At 40.9% G+C, this 24,312-nt stretch overlaps 1 protein-coding gene across 1 annotated transcript in view; it reads right to left on the bottom strand.

The window, feature by feature from the left end:
* Positions 1-9,109: 9,109 nt before the first annotated feature.
* The window catches only part of LOC125972088 (cilia- and flagella-associated protein 337-like), a 58,200-nt gene continuing 42,997 nt past the window's right edge, over positions 9,110-24,312 (bottom strand). Inside the window, exons 21-26 of the mRNA XM_049725437.2 lie at positions 22,622-22,709; positions 22,168-22,222; positions 20,952-21,061; positions 11,227-11,437; positions 10,117-10,255; positions 9,110-9,397 (exon numbers count right to left, since the gene is read on the bottom strand). Coding sequence (XP_049581394.1) covers positions 9,394-9,397; positions 10,117-10,255; positions 11,227-11,437; positions 20,952-21,061; positions 22,168-22,222; positions 22,622-22,709 — 607 coding nt within the window. The 3' untranslated portion in view covers positions 9,110-9,393. The remainder of the gene's footprint in view (positions 9,398-10,116; positions 10,256-11,226; positions 11,438-20,951; positions 21,062-22,167; positions 22,223-22,621; positions 22,710-24,312) is intronic.

The following is a 24,312-nucleotide window of genomic DNA, read 5'->3' as shown; positions in this document are numbered from 1 at the left end:
GGATAGATGTGGGTTAACTCACTGCCGATCTCACAAGCTTGACATGGACACACTTATAGTAAAAGCTTAATGGCAGAATGTTGATGGGATTATTTACACCCAAGGACATTTGCTATGGAAGCAAAGTAAGAAACTAAAAAATTGTCAAATAAAAAAATTGAATTCCAACAGTATGCGCATTTAAAAAATGTTGGTAATATCACACAGCCTCGAGCAGGTGAATAAACCATAATGAGTATCATGTGGCTCAATAAAGGTCTATGCATGACCTGATTCCATCGGAATATTATGAGGTAATTGTAATACACAAATAATAGTAGTAGTATCCAACTAAAAACAAATACATGAACATCTATGTACAATTGAGACAGTATAGGAATAATAAAGTATATAAATAAAATTCTCCCCTTGTGAATTGAAAAGCATTATCCATGCAGGCCCATATCCGCTAATAAAAAAATATACTGGGCAGGAAGCCTGTTTCCACCAGCAATTCCCCCGTTTTTGTTTAGTTTTTTTTCTTTATTGTGGGGAAGCCTGCTTCAGCGCTTGTAAATTTTTAAAGCCTGTCTCCTCTAGTAAAAAAATATACAGTGGAACCCCGCTCTTCAGTGCTGGCCTGCCAATAGCGAGAATATGTGTAAGACTAACGTACTATAGAACCCATTTAAATGGGTTTGAAAAAAATGCATTTTTTCCTATGTTGATTCATCTCATACCTCTATCTCATGCACTGAGTGGCAAGCTAACAACCGTTCAGAGCAATCAGTTGTAACCGACTGCCCACATAACGTTTGCATACTCTCAATCGAAAGCTCATTTATTCAAATCATATCTAAGAATCACATCGCTCCACTAAATTAAAGGTCAAATTTCTTAAACAGCAATAGAGAGTGCGGCGGGCATGTTCTGCTCAACATCGGCGGAAGTGGGTTTTATGGCGTTCTGGACTTTGGTGCAGAGAGATTAAGGGCGCTCGGACTGCTTCGTCATGGAGCGACGCCGGACTGGCCTGCTCTTCCTCCCCCGGTTGGACTGCGTCCTGAGCTCGGACTGCTCCGTCCTGGAGCATTGTTGGGATGCGTCGGCAGCGGGTCTGCGAGGCAGCGGAAGAGGGGCCAGCGCGAAGGACGTCGGGCCAGGCTTGCGGCCAACCCAGCTCGCTCAGCCGTGCCTTCCATTCTCCTGGCGTACGTTCGTTTGCGGGACGACAAGATGGGTTGCGTTCGCCTGATAGAATCCGCGAACCGGACAGTGCGTGCCTGCTGTGTGCTCGTGTTCACAGTGGCCTGGTTGACTGTCATCTTACCGGAGTCTGCTGTGCATCGGGAGCGGCTAGCGTGCTATCACGCTTATTGTTCATTGATGTTGACTTCTTGTGTTATTTTTCCTGTGTTGTTTACTTGTATGTGCGTTGTGAACTCTGTCTTGTCACCCTGGGATAGTGAAAAACGTAATTTCGATCTCTTTGTGTGTCTTGACATGCGGAGGAATTGACAGTAAAGGAGACTTTGACTTTGACTTTTGACCTATCCGGAAATGCAGGAGTGGAAGGACGTTGTCAGATATAGCAAAATGCCCTGTGTTGCCATGTCTTTAAATTACCTTAAAAAGTCCGTCTTGATATAAGTGATTAGAATGCTTGATGGCGAACGTGAATTCATCCTGAGAGCGAGTCATGTTTTAATACATGAGATGTATTTATAGAAATGCCGGAAAGACCATGCATAGATAAACTGAACACTGCTTAACACAATGGTCTATGTATTTTTGCATCCAACCACAAGATGAAAACCTTCCAATACAGAGTTGAAGAAAAGCAAAAATATACTCAGAATAAAAGAGACAAAATAAAAGACATTGCAGACCCCCCCCCCCCTCCCCCCCCAGGATCCAGTAGCATTGTCCCTCTTCTCTCATTTTCTAGCACACAAGCAGCACTCCTCTGGGTTTAAAACTCATTTTCATCTCTCTTGTAAGCTCTGCGTTCTTACATATTTGTTCTAAATCCTATTAGGAGGCCTTTGTGATATGAGAAATGCTTGCAAATTGGAAACCATCTTCAGGCGAATGTTGGACACGGGAGGCAATCTTCAAAATCTAATCTCTCGAAGCACAAAAACACCAACAGCACATTTTGGATGTGGTTAATAACACAACATAAGTGGGGAAAAATGACGAAAATTGTTACATCATAGTGCTAGCAGATGCGTCAATTGTGCATTTTGCTTTTTTTTTTATTATATACTGAACTGTCTGGTCAAAGTTGGTCTGGTCATCGAATACTTTGCCTTCTGTTGTGTATTTCATGTTTTCATACTCTCCAAAAAGAACAAAATGTAGTCCTCAGACAAAATGTATACAGCAGTTTGACCCAGGCCTTATGGCCATTCATAAAAACTCATGATTCATCACCATAAGGTTGAATTTTCCATTTATTTAAATCCCTTTTTTAAAACCAACCATGATGCTCAGATATTTATTTATTTATTTATTTATTTATTTATTTATTTATTTATTTATTTATTTATTTAAATTGAGCTTGTGTTTTGGCTGATATTATTTGCATGTAAAGCACTATGTTAGAATTGTGGTTGTTAGTGCTCTATAAATAGTTGAGAGGATCTGAGCGCTGAGGAAGCATTATAGGTCATTTGGGATAAATGAAAGCAATTTTTCTATAAGTACTTTGTTTTTCTTCCCTTACTGCACTTGCACCTTTTACACCTTTGCCTTGGGAAACTCAGCTTTTGATGAATAATGCAAGTAATTAGTGTTGAGCAACGAATTCGAGTGGGCAGCAGTGTTAGTCAAATGCGGGCAAATCCAACCTATCATGACATTTAACATTTTTTCATATACAGTAAAAATATGTGTATGAGCGGCAAGGATATCAAACAATTAACATATCTGCTGATACGTCTTCCATCTTGACAGCAATCACAGCATCTTCGGTATTTATCAGATGTGAAGGTGACGGAACACTTATCAAAACTATATTGTTCTCATATTTTATAGATGAGCTTGTTACACATTTAATGGGAAGTCACTATTGAGGTGAGCTCGACAGTAACAGTTTTAAGGCTCCTGGAGGTGGATTTTTGCAGCAAGATAGCAGTGATAAAGACGATTGGAGTAAATTATCGACTAGGAGAGACTGTTGGGGGGGATTGGTTTGGGGATTGTAGATTGTTAGGTGGTGATTGGGAAATTGAAAGCTTCTGTGACGAGATTGGTTCTGGGAGTAACTGGGATGATTGCAACTGTTCTAATAGGAGAGGTGGGTTCGATTGGCGATGTTTGGGCAGTGAGGCTTAACTTGATAGTAAAACTGTGAAAGTCGACCTTATAGAGGAGGATGGTGGAAAGGCTACGAAATGAACATCTGGGATTGGTGATCTGACAGTATAAGTAGAGAGATGAAGAGACAATGAAAGAGGAGTTTGGGAAATGTTTGGGATCTCAGTTTGATGATGTGAAAATGATGGCAAGTGCAAATTGTGTGGGGAACCACAGTGGGGTTTTGATTTGTGGATTGCGGGAGAGGAAGAGGACCGCTGCGGCTTTGAGGCTGATTTTGAAATGTTTGGACTTACAGCAATGGAGAGTTATGGCTCACTCTGATTGCCCACCACTGTATGTCAAGTTAAGAAAATTTGCCAGTTACTTTTATGATCACTTGATTATTGTATGAACATAAGAAGAGCATCCACAACGCTACATAAAATCTTTAAACGAGGTATGTAAATTGTTGAAATTCTGTTTGACTTTGGCCATTTCATTCTAATTTTGGAAGCAAATAATTATTATCCCCAGGGGTACACCGAAGCATTTTGGTGTGGTTCTTGAAGCTGCACCACTGATAAACCGGCACTGATGCGGGAGAATTTGGGGCTGGAATGCAGCAGCCATAGGGGAGTTCTCCCAAACTCTCGATAGCCACCACAACCCCGACATAAACTGTGTACTAAAAGTAAAAATCTAACAATGTTAGCTATATTTTTTAGTCACTGCATGTTTCCCCATCAGTCCCACACCCCTCAATGCTGACATTGACTAAAGACTGCTGCTAACAATCCCTCCATCACATCACCATGTGGGACCACCTGACAGCTCAGGAAAATGACAATGAAAAATAAACGTTCCCCACAGGATGTCATGGCAACACATTGAATTTATTCATGGCCACACACTCTTTCAAAACAAGACAGGAGATGAGAAACTGGTAGAAGTCATAGGAGTCTTCTAATTATCAACCAAGCAATGTTATATCAATTATTAGCCTGATAGTAGTGCCTGATAAATAGTGCCTGATAAAAAGGCGATAGACAGTACTTTTTGAATATTTTGTTTCTATATGAATCGTAATGAAATTTTTTGTGTTGGGTAGTGCTCATTTGACATTCAGAATGTGTTTCACTACATGTCTGTTTGTTTACAGCAAAACTTCCCTGGGGAGTATTTATAATAACTTCTGCTCATTGACTGCAGCTTATTCCAAATGTAATAAACACTAATAGGGAAACATTTAATGCCTCCAAGGTAAGTGGAATTCTTCATCTAGTGTGCGCTTATTGACTGTAGTTGTAACTGTTTTCCCAAAACTCTCACACAGACTAAATATGTGAATTCAAAACATCACATTGACATTAACAGTGCTGCAGTTTTAAATAATGCACTGATGATTTCATATTTTAAGTTTTTTTTTCAACGCTCCATGAATACTGTAGTTTTGTAAGGGCGAGCTAAAGCAAGAGAAGTGCAACATTCTTAAAGAAATGCTTGACTTGTTTAGGGAAAGAAAATTGGCCATGACCACAACCCAGTAAAATATCTTTGGTATTAACTCTCGTTCAATTATGATCACTGACCCAAAAATGCTTTATTGAAGGTGGTAGGTTGTGGACCCATGACAAGAAAACCCAGTAGACAAAAGTTGATTCAAAGTGTATATAGTATTAGCCCCACTACATTGATAGAGCCTTTACTTAACTATGTGGACAACAAGGATAGTGACATGGGTCACTCTGAGTCAAACGTGGTCCGGTTGCATTGTCATGTGTTTGTAGTTGGACAGCATAAACATGAGGTCTCCAAGAACTGAACCTCTCATTCATCATCTCTTCCCCTCATACAGTAATTCACAGGCCTAATTTGTGCATGTGAATAGGCAAAGAGGTATTATCATATGACATACAATGTGCTATTTCCCCTTAGTGAGAGACACTAAAAGTTATTCTTTGCAGTACAATGCCATTTTTGAATTGCAAAGGGTGCAATTTGGAGAATAAAATACAAAGAAAAAACCCACTGCTTCATTTCTCTCACATTAATTATTGCGGGCGCTTTGTTTTAACACAAGCTATGTTCTAAAAACATTGGGCCAAAAATGGACCGATCCACTATCTGGGTCAATTCGGGAAAACAACAACAATTCATCATTTTGTTTAAAACAACTCACTAAATAGAGGGTTGATTATTAGACTTGTGATTGAATTCTTGTGAATTAAAATAAATATAAATATAATAAATAGTATTATTATTATTATTATATAAATATCCATCCATCCATCCATTTTCTGAACCGCTTAGTCCCCACGGGGGTCGCGGGCGTGCTGGAGCCTATCCCAGCCGGCATCGGGCAGTAGGCGGGGGACACCCTGAACCGGTTGCCAGCCAATCGCAGGGCACACAGAGACAAACAACCATTCGCACTCGCACTCACACCTAGGGACAATTTGGAGTGATCAATCGGCCTACCAAGCATGTTTTGGGGATGTGGGAGGAAACCGGAGTGCCCGGAGAAAACCCACGCGGGCTCGGGGAGAACATGCAAACTCCGCACAGGGAGGGCCGGAGGTGGAATCGAACCCGCACCCTCCTAACTGTGAGGCGGACGTGCTACCCAGTGCGTCACCGAGCCGCCTATATTATTATATAAATATATATATCCATCCATCCATTTTCTGAACCGCTTAGTCCCCACGGGGGTCGCGGGCGTGCTGGAGCCTATCCCAGCCGTCATCGGGCAGTAGGCGGGGGACACCCTGAATTGGTTGCCAGCCAATCGCAGGGCACACAGAGACAGACAACCAATCGCACTCACACTCACACCTAGGGACAATTTGGAGTCTTCAATCGGCCTACCAAGCATGTTTTTGGAATGTGGGAGGAAACCGGAGTGCCCGGAGAAAACCCACGCGGGCCCGGGGAGAACATGCAAACTCCACACAGGGAGGGCCGGAGGTGGAATTGAACCCACACCCTCCTAACTGTGAGGCGGACGTGCTACCCAGTGCGCCACCGAGCCGCCTTAAATATATATATATATATAATATAAATATATATATATAATATAAATATTATATTATATAAATATAATAAATAAAATATTCCTATGCTTGACTTTCATGAAGTACTTCAAAAAAAATTCAATAGTAACTCTCAGAAATGGGCACTCAAGGTACGTATATGAGGACTGGCTGATTGCTGCAAATTTTAATGGGTCAGATATGCGAGAGTTGACAGCTTCAAGGTTCTTGGGTTTAGAAGGCAATAAGATAACCTTGATTTAAATGTCTCCAAGTCACCGGTGGGGGCTAAACACCTAAGACACTCCCCTGACTGATGAGTGATAGGTCATAAGCTAAGAACAGGAAGAACTGATGTAAAGCCTCTCTTGCCTTCTCGCCCTTGTCCATCTCCTTACCCTGGCTGAGTGCAACCTATCAGGCATGAGTCATCTCTGAACATTCCTCTTATCACACAAACAGTCTCTGATGACCCATTAGTGTATTCAAATGGACAGGTAGTCAAAATGGATACAACCGATACAAGAGAGAGGCTTCTTTCTCTGTTTATGTATGTGCATATCTGTAGTTTATGTGTCAAGAACGCATACCTGCCATTACTGTACGTTAAAAAAAGGTAAAGTTAAGTTAAAGGGCTGAAAACATGGGTGTCATTGCCTGAAAATTATACAACAGTCGAATGACTAGTTTATTTTTTTATTTTTTTATTTTAGTCTTTTAGCTGATTATTTCACCGACTCATTCAAATGCATGCATGAACACACACAAAATATTCTATTCAGATATACTGCTCATCTTAACTAGATAGACACATTTCCTTGGCTCTGTCTTTAAAGTCCAAGGTAACTTCATTTCTCTAAGCAGGGTAAAGTGCAAGGCCACTGAGAAAGAAATGTTCACCAACTGACTGCTACAGGGAATGTTAATCATTTTGTTAAGCATTTACACTTTTCTGCAAAATCTCAACACATCTATAATTTTTCCTTCTAAATAATTGCCAAATCAATCAAAAAAGTTATGTTTACTTTTGATCATCACTTTTCTACACAATGCAGCTTTGAAAATCAAGATGTGCCAGTTTTTATACTGAAGCACATTTGCAATTGCAATATTAGAGCACTTAGCGTCAAGAAGCAGCAGTGGGAGAAAAGGAAATGTAAAAATTGGACCTTTCCAAGGTCATCTCTGATTTATGATCCAGTTAAATTGTAGAATTATACATGAGACTGTCTGATTCATTTCTTCATCAAGTCTACTGGATACAAGAATCTGGTGATCATTGGATCGGGACAGGTTGAAAGCTAGGCTAAATGGTTTGTATCAAAACAAACTTTGTAAGAGTGGCATTGTACTGTAACCTGTGTGATGTGCATAGTGCACTGAATAACAAACATATATTCTTGCAGCTATACTGAAGTTTTTCTTTTCCCTGAACCAGTTCTGCACAGTATTCTGTAGAAATTGACTTCACAATTTCATTTTAATACGCTAACAAAGAAAAGGTGATGATTCATAGCCTCATTGGCACAGGTCATTAAGTATGGTGAATGTATGTTTGAAATGACTAATATAATAATATAAGATAGGTGGAATGAGGTAAAAGTGTAGATCTTTAGCCTTACAGATTTTCTTAAGGGGTTCAGTGCCTTAATCACAGATACTTTGACTTTGGCGTTGATGGAAGGAGGCGCTCACTCACCACACCCTGAGAATTCAGGTAATCAGCCTGACAACCCCCCCTAGTCACAGGGCTGCTGATGTTTACGACTCTAATACACCTCTCCCCTTAGTGAGTTCTATAAAACAGCTCCATCCTCCCTTCACTCTCAGAAACTTGTTAAAATTCAGCCTCTCACTCTTTCTTTCTGCCAGCCAGCCAGTCCCTCTGTCTCTTCATTAAGCTCTGCCACCATCATGGCTGCAGGCTTATTGCACTTAGATTGGCTCCCTGCTTTGTTCCTCACTTAAACGCTGCTGCAGCAGGGGACTTAAAGCGGTCCTGTTCAGGCGGTCAGTGAGCCCTAAAAGTGCATTCTACCTCTCATCCCCTCTGGCCCGGTCTCCGGTGGGCTACTCAGTCGGAGAGGTGCCGCTTAAATAAAGGGCTGTAATTATGGGACCTGCTGAAGCCAAGATCTCAGGAAGACATTCTATGCTGAGAGAATCCTTTGTGAACCAACAGAATCTGTAGACCAAGAGGCAGAAAGTAGGCAGGAGGCATTGGCAGGAGAGCATTTTTTTTTTTTTTTAATATAAAAAATTTGAACGTGTCTACATGAGTGCAACAATATTGAAACAGCAGCCTCTAAATCACAGGTGAAAAACTCAAGGCCCGGGGGCCAGATACGGCCCGCCACATCATTTTATGTGGCCCGCGAAGACAAATTATGCATCAAATTCGTGTGTCATTACTTCACTTTTAATATCTTTTTTTTTAAATATTTGACCAGTTTTTACTCGTCTGATTTGAAAATGAATTATTTGTCAGTTTATTTTGTAGCTTTTACTGTATATAATATGAGGTGTTCATACATTTATTTGGGTTGACAGTCATAATGGCCCTCCGAAAGAAGCTATGACTACAATGCGGCCCACTTAAAAAATGAGTTTGACACCCCTGCTCTAAATCAACAACTCGGATAAGTCAGTACACACCTAAAATATACTTGTCAGAAGATATTAAAATGTGATGAGACGATTCGGATATAAACTCCTTTTTAAGGAGACAGATCAGTGACAATATAATGAAGAGCTGGGCTTGAAAAAAGGGGTTGGGACATAAAATAAAGGCATAGACATTCAAGAATTCAACTGTTGTAATATTTATTTTGCATAAAGAATGATGAATCCAAAACACAGTTTTGTTTCACAAAACAATCACATTCATTTGTCAGATGACATTGTTGATGCTGGCTAATCAGAGGTCATCTTTTTACTGAACATATTGAGATGTATTGAAAGCATTCAGCTGGGATTTTAAAACCCTCTTGATTTCCATTACCTTTTTATTCTTGCACAGAACCGTTTGTCTGCTTGATTGGTCCCTCAATTCAGTTTAGGATGCCGTCACTGATCATGCAGTTTACCTGTTTATAGTGGCACACAACCGAATGGTCAGTACCCTGTACGTATTAAAGTACGTTTATGTTGAACAATGTACACTACGAGTAAACATTTTGGAGGTAATTTTTCATTAAATAGCATGAGGAAGTGTGTCCAAAGGTTTGAATGTTGATGGTTATAAAACCAAAACACAACAGGAGGAAAGTGGAAAGCATTCAATGAAAACACTATTTAGATTGTTGATCTTGTCTCACCAGCTGAGCATAAACCCCACTGTTTTGGTGTAAAAAATAAATAAATAAATAATTCAATCCCAATTGAAAAATCTGTACACCAAATCTATCTAAATCAAAACATTTTCCTTACAGAAATATGTATCCAATCATCTTTTATTGAAGAGATATATCTTTGAAGGCCACATTTACAGTATGACAAGTTCATTCATATTGTAAAATGACAACAAAAACTTATCCCATCATACCCCTTTAAACTAACCATACCTCAATGAATCGAATCGTAATCCAAATGAATCGAAACGAATGAAAGACATTAAAAATAACTGTACTTGAATCAAATCACACCATTCTTACCAATTTATGTATTTAATATTTTTTGTGGGGGAGCACCCCCTTTCTATGCATTATATTGATTGTAGAATTTAATGTAAAAATGTAATAAAACGCAAACACGTGATACTGAATCTCAATCTAAAGTGTCGCGTGTGATGTGACCGAATCTGTACCTGCGATACTTCATGAGGAGCAACCTGTCCAAATAGGTGCGACTGCTTTCAGGGAACGCCACTTCAACGGCTATGTTGCTGTTTCCTCCTTTATGGCCTCCCTCTGGAGGGAAGTCAGCTTGGGTTGCTGTACCTGACACTGATACAGGGAGAGAATATAAAAAAAATAATTTGGATTATAGAGAGACTAAAATAAAACTCAAAATGCGTCAGACAAAAGTAGAATGTGCAACAACAACAACTTCTCTAGAAATGAGAAAACACAATTTCATTGCTACTGACAGTAAGTGAGAAAACACAAGCAGGCAGCAGTGCGGCCCATATAGACTCACAAATCAATGTATGCAATAGAACAGGAACATTGCAACAACATGAGAGAGAAAAAAAACACAGATCGAGGAAAGAAAGAAAAATGTTATGATTGCTCTCAACACTTTAGAAGTCCACAGTGGCAGTTTTAAAGTGGACCTGTGTGCCAGTGGCTTGACAGAAATAATTAGGGCTGAAGGGCCTGGCAGTAATTTGCAGAGTAGAGCGGAGAGGGAGAAGAAGGGGTGTGTGTGTGGGGGGGGGGGGGTCTGTCCAAGTGGTAAGGCAGAGAAAACAAGGGGAGGGAAGCACACACAGAAACATAATAATAACACCACTAATAGCACATACATAAATACTACATAGCCATATGCTCTGCTGCAGATGCAGACCCAATATGAGATGGAAGGCAGCTTGTACAAATACATACACATGTGCATGGCTGAGGGAAATGAGTACTGCCGAGTGGCGTACAGCCACCCATAGCACTTCTCTAATTATCGCAATATGCAACCACCATGGATTATTTTCTTACTGCAGTGGTAAGCATTTTCTGGAAGGCCTTAACACACAAGCGTAAAGGCAAGGAAAGAGGAAGCAGGAACGCTCGGGAATTTGTGAAAATGGCAGAGGAGGAGGAGGAGTGTCACGTGAGCACGGGCATGAGAGGACTGCTGAAAATGTTTTGCCATAATATCAAAGCCGTGAGGGATAGGGGGTTACCGTTAATGCACATTACATCAATGAAGTTAATTACAAAAAAAACGTAATTTATGCAGATGATTTTGCAATATTTCACACCTGTTTGAGTCCAAATTGTGACTGGTTCGGCAGCACCATCACACCTTCGGTTTCTCCAGTCGTTGAGAGCCTCCTGGAAAGATCTCGCTGACTCTTCTTCATCAAACTCTCCACCAAGAAGAGAATTGGCAAAATCCTTTTTAATAACCTTATAGTGTTCCTTTTTAGTTATTTCTGCTCTTGTCTTTTCTCCATAATTCCCAATAAACCTCTGCAATAAAAAAAAGGGGAGAAGCGCTGCATTAGAAGGATGCCAATATATAATTCATGCTAATCTTCTTTAATCTACCACTATAACAGTACTGTAAAACATGAATAGAAATTGAATTAGTCTCAAAAATTATGTTTCCTAATGAAAAATCCACCTATTCTAGTCTGTATACTGTGTATTGCCTTTCATAGCTGAGTAATTATACATTGAAAGGAAAAATGGAAAAGACAGATAATGAGATTCTTCGAGGCCGTGGATACGTAATTTGTGCAAGCAAAACAAGTAAAAACTTTCTTGTATCAACATTCTATACAAAAGCTCAATGAACTTTGGTGAGAACAATTTGATCAAAAATTAATAAGGCAGATCCTCAATGAAGTAGACATACTGTAATTGCAATAACTGTTCACTTTCAAAATATAAGGCCTATTATATGGTGTATTGTGCATTGGTTAGTATTAATCAATAAGTCTGCTTAAAGTCTATTTGATCTGTTCGATTTGATTGACAGTTCAGTCCAGTCTCCACAAAATCCATTGAACTGCTGTCCATTTAAACACATAATATATTCATAGCCCAACATTGTCTCAGCTTGGTTTAAGGAAAGAAAGTCAGTGAGAGCTTCTTGAGTCTTTGCTTTTTTTTTTTTTTTAAGCAAAGCATTATGTAAAATTAAAAACATAATGAAAGGTTTGCAAAGTGTTGATATCATATCATAGTAAAACTACAATGGTTGATTTGAGTTAATTTCCAATCAGAAAACTTATACACATTATATTAAACATGAAAAATGTAAATATGAATTTTACATTGACTATCATGGTAATTACAAAGCAACAAATAAAAATACCAAAAAATGTTTTACGCCTACTACACTCAGATACCTCCATACTTAGAGGTCAAAAAGTGGGACGCGCGCTGCATGAATGCTGATTGAGCTTCTCTGTACCACAGGCTAAACTCATTTTTCTTTTCCTTTAATAACAACTGACCACTTGCGCTGCTAAGGTTAACCAATATTAAGACTGTTATCCCGTCCTTGAAAGTGTCAAGAAGAACCCCCCAGACCACGGGCACGAGAATTTAAATGTGGAAGGCCGACTACTGGCAGCACAGTTGAAAGGGTTGTCCCGGTCACCACCACAGTTTAAGGCAGATCAATGAGCTTCTTTTAATTAATGTGGTTGATTCTCCCTTTGTGGACAGAATATTTAAAAAGACAAGGTGAGCGACTGTAGTGCACCGATTCCTAGTTGAAAAGTTGCCAAAAAGTTAGAGTGTCAATTATATGGATATTTTCGCTAATTATTGGTTTGCTCGATCGTTATTGCAGATAGTTGAGGTTCACTGTACAGTTTTAAGTTGTATCATCCCCATTCACCACTAGATGGTAGTTATACGGAACCCCACAAAATGTCCATCCATCAATTAACGCTTTAAATGTTCTCGTGTGAGCCTTACAAAATAACCAAGTTTGTGGGAAACTAGAGAGGCCTCGTGGACAATTCTAATGAAATTAATATTCAATTTGTGACCCCGTTTCCTATTCTCTGTCCTCTTTTCCTGCATTCTTTCCAACACAAATGACACAGGATTATCTGAGGAGCGAGAGATACATGCATCAGCTGCATGTGTTTAATCCCCTAGCCTTTGCATCCTGCCAAAGTACACAGCCGAGAGTGATTGAATAAGGCTATGGATGTATGCGCTTCCAACTGCAATGGGCATCCAACCCAACAAAACAAAGCAACTCAAATGAGAAGCCCAACTTACATATTATAACATGACCTGACTAACAGCATGGGTTGACCTAGGCAGCAGGTAACTTACATACAATATGCAGAAATTTCACCGATTTTCTACAGATGATTATGTTCAGATTCATGGGTGAGCTAAACTTTCCCAGCTGACTTTCTGAGAGAAACAACGGACTGCTCCCCAGATACCGACTTAAGTATCCAAAGAAAGGTTCAAGCCAAACTGGGAAGACAGACTGTGATGCCAATACAAAACAAACACAGAGAACCCCCCAAAATTATTGGAACGGCAAGGTCAATTCCATTGTTTTTGTTGGGTACCGAACACATTTGGATTTCAGATATAAAGATAATTCCAGAATTCCATCTTTTATGCCATGGTATTTACAGCTACAGTTGAGGCGTTAGAGCAGGGGTTTTCAACTGGTTTTGTCTATTATAACTAAGAAGCAACTCGTAGACCACTGCTTTGGCGGACTATTTTATTTTGCACTGAAGGAGGCTAGACCTATACAGGCTATATATTTGCATCTGTATGTCTATTTTGGTAAGCTCAGCTACATTTGACATAGTTTTGATGGGTAAATGATTCACAAAATTAGCTGGAAAATAAATCAAGTCTAAATAAAAAAATCCTTTATTTTGATTTTTCGGACCACTTGAGGGACCGCAGACCACCGGTTGACAACCCCTGTGTTAGAGCACTACAACAGTTTTTTCCCACAAGAACCGTTGTCAGTTATTTTGAAGTGCACCGTGAGTTACTTAATTTGTGTCGTCTAAACAGATGGATACAGTCAACTGTTAGGAGTATTACAAGTACCTATTGTGGCTTAATTGGACAAGCAGCTTTTATGATAAATGGCACACTACCGATAATGCAGAGGGGGCCGACTTGACTGTCCTATGTTGCAGCGTTTACACAGCTGAGTTAGCCACCCTATTTGTTTGGGGATTTTTAATGACATACAGGACAAATGTACCGTAGTGTAATATTAATCGCTCTCTGAGTGAGTTGATTTTCGTGAAAACATGAAAAACAAGTTCTGGCACTTAATGTTGCTTTGCTGTTTTCTGCAGTCTTTGAGTAGGAATATTTATGTAAGAGAAAAAAATATATAATGTGCTTATTTTATTATTGCTTCTCAGCCTTTGTAGTTGAGGAGTATGTATTTGAACATTAAACTATATGAAGATGCTTTTCTAGACATTTATTCAATAAAAAACTGAAACATGCCCATCAGCCCAAAAATATTAAGATTTGTTTGGTAATATTTGACATTCTGAATAATTGGTTTACAAATGTTTTTTGCAGAGCAATGAATCTGAAAATGTGTGGATAACATTTAAACATTAAAAAATGTAATTTGGGTTAAAGAGCTTTGTAATAAACAGAATAGTGTAACTGCTAAAGTCTTTTTCAGGCAAATATTATTTAGGGGCTATTTTTTACAAATACAATCCATCATTTAAGTGTGAGCCTGAGCAGGAGTGATTATTCTTGTTTTGCCTAATCAGAGCAGAGAGGAAGCATGAATGCCAACAATGATATGGAACAGTAGTGCCCCCCTTAGTTGAACTCTTGCAAACCATGTTTGTACTACACACTGATGTTTATTCTGTGCTCACAAGTATGAATTCTTACCATGATGATGTGAATGTAATGCATATGCAGAAGAACAATCCCTTATGTTACCTTTATCTAGAGTTAAAAAAAAAATGAACGCACAATCAAGATCCTATGGGCATAGGAAAAGAGGTCAGAGTTTGGAGAGGGGGCTACAGACGAACAGCATCGTTGGGTGAGTGGTTAGTTTTGTTGTCTCACAGCAAAACATCCCTTCATTCAATTCTCGATTGCCCCTCTTGGAACGTCCAACTGGTATGTAGTAGCAAGGGCTCATCGTGATTTGGACTGTTTTCAAGAAAATTTCCTCTGCAACACAGCTCGACTACAACATCAGCCTTTCTTCTACTTTTGAAGACTGATTCATCTTTATATCTGTAGTCATTTTCATGTCCTCAAATTGTTTATACAAAATTCAGGGTTGCAGATGATCAGGCTTTAGGTCTTAAGGCACAAGCCTGTTTTGTAATAATTGAGTCAATGAAGGTGATTTGAATATCATTTGGTTTTAAAATCAATCATTCTTGAATTCATAAAATAGGACTGTGCACTAATCTATCATGTTAGCTTCCAATATGCATTATTACCACCTCAGTCACAGTCCTATAAATGTTTGCTTGGTCAAAATTGATCTTTTGATTAGTTTCTCAGGAATCGCTCATCCAAATGACTCCACACAAGATCTCACTATCAGAAGCGAACCTTGTAAAATTAGCTTGCATGAAGGGTTACCAACAAAATACACAGAAAAGAAAAAGTGAGAATGTGTGTAGATGCAAAGGGTTAAACAATCTACAGTGATTCAGAGTAAAAAAAAAAAAAAACTAGATTTCTCATTTTAAAGTAAACTGAAATAAACTGACAGAAGGTTCAGCTAACCGAGTCAAGCAGTTTGTGTGTGAGGTAGACAAAGTAGGCAGGGTTAATTGGCATGTGTCTGTGCATCTTGAGATCATTATTTCTGTTTAAAATCTGCTTTCCCTAACAGGGAAAGATTTTTACATCAGCACCCACAGTGATGGAGCCCAGACACAAGGTCAAGAGCAATGCAAACATTCTTGCATGTTTGCATTGCAGATTGCAAGGATTGACACTTCTGTTCTTTGTAGAATTCTCAAAATGAGGGTGGGAGGGTTACATAAGCTTTAATTACAAATTAAATACATTTTTAAAGATCAAGTAAACATACCAACTATCTTACATACCTCTGTGCTTGCGTGGGATTTTTTTTTTTTTTTTTGCAAAACCAAGTAGAAAATTGGACTACACAAGTGTGCATTGCCTTCTAATGGTGCCATAAAACTGGTCCTTATCCCCCTTCTTTCGCCTCGGGATAAATTAGAGCCACACTCCTGGGACCAGGCATACTATCAGGCAACAAGCAGCATATCACGACACTCTTCTGTGCTATGCTGGAGGAAATTAGTTCCAATTTTTTTTTTTTTTTTGCATGAATGGTTCTAGAATAAGAATGCATAGTATTAAGCATAGTGTGTATGCGTATGCACGGGCGTGTGTGTGTGTGTGTGTGTGTTGTTTCTCAAGTGTAGCCCATGAGTAATGAGGAGTGGGGCTGTTGGGAAAAGGTAATGACAATGAGCCGGTTACCCTAGGCACATAATTCTGGACGGCGCAAAGTAGTAGTAATAATTATACAAATTATTTATGTTTTCATTATAATTTCCCTGTGTTGCAAGAAGCACCTTGGTATTATTGGGTGATTCACTGCAATTGAGTCGTGCAATAAATAAATATGGAATGAATGAATGAATGAATGAATGAATGAATGAATGAATGAATGAATGAATGAATGAATGAATGAATGAATGAATGAATGAATGAATGAATGAATGAATGAATATTTATTAATTTATTGAATATTGAAATGCTTGACAGTATTGATATGTGGCTTCCAGCTAATTTTCTCATCTCTTGTGACACCTAGAAATTTAACTGTGCAGAATTAATATGCAAAATAATTGAAGAGTGGTCAATAGCCTAGTTGTACCTTCCTAAGAATCACTTGTCTTATGGTATTTTTACATTTAACTTAACTAAATGAAGTTGGAAACCAATTGGAAACCATTTTGCCATAATACTTAAGTATAGTTCTACAGGATATCATTATTGGTTAAATTAGTATGTGAGTCCCATGTGTGTCATTCACAGAAAATCCCATGTGTTTTCTTGAACTATGTTCTTCCTGGTGACTATGTTTGCCATTATGACCATCGCAACGGGTATTACAGATAGATAACCCATAAAGGTGCCATTTGGCTTCAACATAAATTGCATCAAGTAAAGTCCCACATTACATTTAAACTCACTGTGGTTGACACAAGAGGATGAGTCAAGAGCATCATCCCCTCTGCAATAGTGAATTGAGACCGAGTTATAAATAAAAGTTCACAGAGGTCACAGAAGGGAAAATTAGATTTCTGGTAAATCCAGCACAGGCGTTTTCATGTGTTTGATATTGATGAATGTATGTGTACGTTATGCATAAAATTAATTTAATGAGATTAAAAACTGTAAATGGCGTAAGAAAAACACCAAGGGACATGAGGAATAAATAGAATCCAATTTTGCATGAGGAGGATGGAGGGGGGAAAAGGTGTTAATATCTTTGAAGTACCTATATCAAAAAATATGTGAGAGCAGGGACTTTTATTTGACAAGAGGGAAATGTGTAATGGGAATGAGAGTGACAAACAACTAGAATTAAAAGAGGCAGAGGTCATGAGTCGGAACGATGTTCCTGCAGTATTAAAGAAATACGTACAAAAAGTGCTGTATACGCACACATATTTGTCTTTTTGCTTCTGAAACTCCCAAAAGTCTGTGTGAAGATATAGCTAATATTAGTTTATAACAGCCCCTCCGTGAGTCGTCACCTTATCGTGGTGGAGGGGTTTGCGTGCCCCTATGATCCTAGGAGCCATGTTGTCGAGGGCTTCATGCCCCTGGTAGGGTCACCCATGGCAAACGGGTCCTAGGTGAGGGGCCAGACAAAGCACGGCTCATAGAAGCCCCTTATGATGAGTAAAATAAATGGACTTCGTTTTCCCTCGCCTGGACGCGGGTTACCGGGGCCCCCCTCTGGAGCCAGGCCTGGAGGCGGGGGTCGAAGGCGAGCGTCTGGTGGCCGGGCCTTTGCCCATGGAGCCCGGCCGGGCAGGGCTCGAAAAGGAAACGTGGGTCCCCCTTCCCATGGGCTCACCACCTGTGAGAGGGGCCAAAGGGGTCGGGTGCAGTGTGAGCTGGGCGGCGGCCAAAGGCAGGGACCTTGGCGGTCTGATCCCCGGCTGCAGAAGCTGGCTCTTGGGACATGGAATGTCACCTCTGTGGCTGGAAAGGAGCCCAAGCTGGTGTGCGAGGCAGAAAAATTTCGACTGGATATAGTCGGACTGGCCTCCACGCACTGTTTGGGTTCCGGTACAAGCCCTCTCGAGAGGGGCTGGACTCTCTTCCACTCTGGAGTTGCCCGCGGTGAGAGGCGTCGAGCAGGTGTGGGTATACTTATTGCCCCCCGGCTGGGCGCCTGCACATTGGGGTTGACCCCGGTAGCCTCCCTCCGCCTTCGGATGGGGGGACGGGTCCTGACTGTTGTTTGTGTCTATGTACCAAACGGCAGCTCAGAGTACCCACCCTTCTTGGAGTCCCTGGAGGAAGTGCTAAAGAGCGCTCCTTCTGGGGACTCCATCGTTCTACTGGGTGACTTCAATGCTCACGTGGGCAATGACAGTGTGACCTGGAAGGGCGTGATTGGGAGGAACGGCCCCCCCGATCTGAACCCGAGCGGTGTTCTATTATTGGACTTCTGTGCTCGACACGGATTTTCAATAATAAACACCATGTTCAAACATAAGGGTGTCCATGTGTGCACTTGGCACCAGGACACCCTAGGCCGCAGTTCGATGATCGACTTTGTAGTCGTGTCATTGGATTTGCGGCCGCATGTTTTGGACACTCGGGTGAAGAGAGGGGCGGAGCTGTCAACTGATCACCACCTGGTGGTGGGTTGGCTCCGATGGTGGGGGAAAATGCCGGTCCGACCTGGCAGACCCAAATGCTCTGTGAGGGTCTGCTGGGAACATCTGGCAGAATCTCCTGTCAGGAAGAGCTTCAACTCCCACCTCCGGCAGAGCTTTTCCCATGTCCCGGGGGAGGCGGGGGACATTGAGTCTGAGTGGACCATGTTCCGCGCCTCCATTGTTGAGGCGGCCGACTGAAGCTGTGGCCGTAAGGTCGTTGGTGCCTGTCGTGGCGGCCATCCCCGAACTCGCTGGTGGACACCGGCGGTAAGGGATGCCGTCAAGCTGAAGAAAGAGTCCTATCGGGCCGTTTTGGCCTGCGAGCCTCCGGAGGCAGCTGACAGGTACCGGATGGCCAAGCGGAACGCGGCTTCGGCGGTTGCTGAGGCAAAAACCCGGGCGTGGGAGGAGTTTGGTGAGGCTATGGAGAATGACTTCCGGACAGCTTCGAGGGAAATTCTGGTCCACCATCCGGCGTCTCAGGAGGGGGAAGCAGTGCAACGTCAACACTGTTTACAGTGGGGATGGCGTGCTGCTGACCTCAACTCGGGACGTCGTGAGTCGGTGGGGAGAATACTCCGAAAACCTCCTCAATTCCACCTACACGCCTTCCATTGAGGAAGCAGGGCCTGGAGACTCGGAGACGGATTCTCCAATCTCTGGGGTCGAAGTCGGTTCGCAGCCAAGTGTGAAGCGGTCGGGATGAGGGTCAGCACCTCCAAATCCGAGTCCATGGTCCTCGATCGGAAAAGGGTGGAATGCCCTCTCCGGATCGGGGATGAGATCCTGCCCCAAGTGGAGGAGTTCAAGTATCTTGGAGTCTTGTTCACAAGTGAGGGGATGATGCAGCGCGAGATCGACAGGCGGATCGGTGCAGCGTCGGCAGTAATGCGGACCCTGTACCGGTCCGTTGTTGTGAAGAGAGAGCTGAGCCAAAAGGCAAAGCTTTCAATTTACCGGTCGATTTACGCTCCTACTCTCACCTATGGTCACGAGCTATGGGTCGTGACCGAAAGAACGAGATCCCGGATACAAGCGGCCGAAATGAGTTTTTTCTGCAGGATGTCCGGGCTCTCCCTTAGAGATATGGTGAGAAGCTCGGTCATCCGGGAGAGACTCGGAGTAGAGTCGCTACTCCTCCACGTTGAGAGGAGCCAGATGAGGTGGCTCGGGCATCTTATCAGGATGCCTGCTGGACGCCTCCCTGGGGAGGTGTTCCGGGCATGTCCCACCGGTAGGAGACCCCGGGGACGACCCAGGACGCGCTGGAGAGACTATGTCTCTCAGCTGGCCTGGGAACGCCTTGGGATCCCCCGGGATGAGCTGGATGAAGTAGCTGGGGAGAGGGAAGTCTGGGAGTCCCTCCTAAAGCTGCTGCCCCCGCGACCCGACCCCGGATAAGCGGAAGAAGATGGGTGGATGGATGGATGGATGGATGGATGGATGGATGGATGGATGGATGGATGGATGGATGGATGGATGGATGGATGGATGGATGGATGGATGGATGGATGGATGGATGGATGGATGGATGGATGGATGGATTATAACAGGGTTTCCCAAACAAAGGGTCACGATTCCTGCCATCTTTTGTCAAAGAAAAAAACTAGAAGATATTTCATTGATCATCACGCAGGCACATATTTTTCTGTCAAGTTGTGTTTCCTATTAATCTTTGTTGTAACAAGATTATTCTGTGTTCCTTATGGAAAAGTCTTGAGCTGAAACGTTTTGGTGGTACTATGGTCTCAAACTTTAAAGTGGAAAGTGACCATAGTGGGTATGCTCCATGTGGATGCGGCACAGCTGCAGCTATAATGTTTTCCTTGGGGGCTGGGGGCCAATTGTATCTTAAAGGTGTTCACAATCCACTCATTTTCTTTCCTAACCCCAAAAATTCTTCAGAAAACATTGGGAAATGTTTAATGTTTTAAAAAAAAAAAACTTCAACCAATCCACAGAACAGTGATAATAAAAATGACAGCTGTGGGTGATTTTTAGTTACCTGTACTCAAGATCTTTGAATTTTTTTAGTCAACTATGTAATGTATACAAAAACTCAAATTCCGCCCAAAATATTGTGGATTTCTGCATACCTGCTGATGAGACCTGACGTCTCTCGGTCCACAAACTGATCCTGTCGTTGTGCTTTGCCGTGTTGTCGGGGGACAACAGCATGTATCACACAGAGGGAGATGAGGTGGCGCTAGCGAGACAGAGACATAATCGTCAAATATAGCACACACAGCCTAGCAACTGGCCCGTTGCTGAGATATGCCAGCGTGTCCAACATATTTGAATGTATCATTTGTGCCCTGTAAAATATATCAAGTCAGTAGACTTGACTTTATAAAGCGCCTTTCTACCAAGTTTGTAAAGTTAATGCCGTTCATCTCATTCTTAATCAGTAGGGGTTTTATGACATTGGCCCACCCTTTGCAGCTAATAGAGCTTCAACTTTCCAGTGAAGACTTTCCACATACTTAAGGAGTGTGTTTATGGGATTTTTATTTTATTTATTTTTTTGTCATTCTTCCATTTATGAGGTACCACACAGGTTGGATGAGAAGGCCTTGTTCTCAGTTTTTGCTCTAATGCATCCCAGAGGTTTTCTATTGGGTTGGGGCCAGGAGTTAAACATGTGATACATGGCCACAAACATGTTGAAAAATAAAACGGCCATCCCCTTTCTGTTTTCTACAGAGGACTAGCGTCATATTAAGCCCTACAAATTAAGAATGGGACGCAAGTCAATGCTAGTGAATGAATACTTTGGTAATACAGCAAAACAGATAGGCACATAAAATAACATAGCACATGTTACCTTCAATCTGATAATTCTTCATGTTTAAGCCCATGCTGTACCTCCATGTGTCAATATTTATCACAGTTGGGATTTAAGGGCATGCCGTGCAGTTACAAATGTCACTGCAATTTTGAGGTGTCAAATTGGAGAACATCTTGGAATTTTGACCTATACAAGCTTGTTTGAGGATATTATTAGTTGAACCCGGTGAGCTAATCGAAAAAGGAATTCCCTGAGTACAGCAGACAAAATGAAAGGACCCATGCAACAACTAATATGGCAAAAAACACAAGAAAAAAGTGGCCTTTCTGGTGAGTACTGACATTCTGGGCAGGCTTCGTATGTATATTCCTTGAAAGCCAACTGTACTCCTTTTTTGTGAGGTTCTTAAATATTTACCTTTAAGTGTGCAATCGAGGATTTAACTGCCTGGAAATTAATTTCAGAAAAAAAAAAGAAATACTATTACTTTGAAATACAGTGTCATGCTGTGACTGATGACTTACCAGTTACAGGTTCATCCTTCAGCACTCGGATCTTCAACTTGCCTGCTGACGATTGCTGGAAACAGGGTAACAAACAGTTTAAGCTTGCAACAAAAGGCTGCCCTGCAAAGATATAGTTTTGTTTGCAAACCCCTTGGGTGGCAGATTTGCTTGCGTGTCTGTTTTAAAAAAAACTAAGATTTCAATTGGTTCACTATTCATTTCCTAACGTCAGAATAGGTTCATTGTAACTAAGGTCGATTGACTGCATATTTGTCAGTTACTTTAAAGCAATCCAAAGTGAACATCTTGGAAGTGCATCAAAAATATATTCAATTAAAGTTCGACCCAATAGCATGTCACCACAGGATCAAAATGAGTACTTTTACCATGTGGCATTAGTTCCATGTATCTAAATAGATACATCTACTAAATTCTAGTGAACATAGATTCAACAAGCAAACAAAATTATTACCTTTTGGTTTTTCTTGGCGCCTTGCGTCAAAGCACTGCTGCTTATTGATGCTGATTGTTCTGATTTCCGATAAAAGGTTCCTGGTTGCCTAAACGACGAAGAGAAGCAACAAGAGGGTATTTGGTAGTTTAGCTTAGATAATCAATCATACAAACCTAAATTCATTTAATAGTACTTTATCAGAGCTGTATCCTTTTATAAATATTTTGGATTCTTGAATTTCTCCTTTTTGAAACACTCCCTCACGCGTCCCAAATTAGCTTTACTCATTGGTTTAATCACGTCTCAGGTAGCCTTTTCCTGTTCAGCATCTTAGCCAACTGAAACTATCACATTCTGTGTTCCCAACCTATGTATGTCTCTCAGTTTTGTTCCGTAATTGGTGTCTCATATCCACACTGTTGTATAATTTACTCACAGATAGACTTGTTCATTTTATCTCACTTTTGTCACTGTTAAATTTACTGAAATTGGACATACGGTGGAAGCGTATTGTTGGACAAATAAAGTGTGCTTGTTCTTTTGATTTCTAACTTCATGCTGTGATTTGATCCATTTGCCACCAGTACACAGAGTCGGTGATGTTATTTCAGGGACAGACACAGTACCAAAAGGCAATATAGTCAAAGGAAGAAACATCCTCACAACTCAATTCTCAATTCGATTAAATTCGGTTTTGTTTCTAAAGGTATTGCATTCAAATACACAGGTTCGCAACTAATTAAATGACTTGAGAGCTATAGTAAGTAAAACCGTAATCCTAGAAAATAGCATATTCAATGTATAAATTATATGAATATATTAATTAGTACATTATTGTATGTACCGTAATTTCCGGACTATAAGCCGCACCGGACTATAAACCGCACGTGCACATGAGTTTTTTACAAAGAAAGACTGTACACAGAAAGCCGTAAAAATCCATAAATACGCCGCGCCGCCATTTAAGCCTCAGGGTTCAAAGTAACTTTCTGAATAAAATGCATTAAAAGTTCACATTCATTACAACTTGTTTTTGGTGAGCAAAATGTCAGAAGAATTGAATTTAAATGCTGATTGATTGGGTTTTAAGACTATACAAATAGTCCAAACAGCGCCACTGCTTTGTGTAATCTCTGAGTCACATGGCAGAGTAAGAGAAAGGGTTTAGAGCCCTTTGACGCAGGTCACCTAGCGTCCATTCCTACTAAAGCTCATTTAGTCACAAGCAACACAGCCAGAATAAGCAGCAGCCATAATAGTGTTTCAAATTAGTATTTTTGTTGTTGTTTCTTTTCTTCAAGATACTGCACAAGAGTGGTCCACAGCCTTTTTACGAGTGTATAAAGGTGATCAAGTCATCACAAAAATCACGAAAAAAATCTTATACAAGCCGCACCTGACTATAAGCCGCAGGGTTCAAAATTTTGGAAAAACAGTCGCGGCTTATAGTCCGGAAATTACGGTACTTCATTAAGTATCATCAAGGGAAACGTAATGGAGCTACAGTATTCGTCCTTCATCCTTCAGCACATCTGACCTTTTTGCGAATTTGTAACTACTGCTAAGAAAAAGAATTGGATTACTTTCAAAAGTATCATTTTTTGACAAGCTGAATTCAACACTAACTGCTCAAAACCACAGAGAAGTATGTTCCTGTGGCAAAAACATAATGCAGCAGGACTTCTAAATTTGAATAAAGAGTTTTGTGA

This window comes from Syngnathus scovelli, chromosome 7 (genome assembly GCF_024217435.2).
Source record: "Syngnathus scovelli strain Florida chromosome 7, RoL_Ssco_1.2, whole genome shotgun sequence".
Classification (NCBI taxonomy): domain Eukaryota; kingdom Metazoa; phylum Chordata; class Actinopteri; order Syngnathiformes; family Syngnathidae; genus Syngnathus; species Syngnathus scovelli.
The sequence above is the reverse complement of the archived record's forward strand: the minus strand, read 5'-3'. Positions and strand labels throughout refer to the sequence as shown.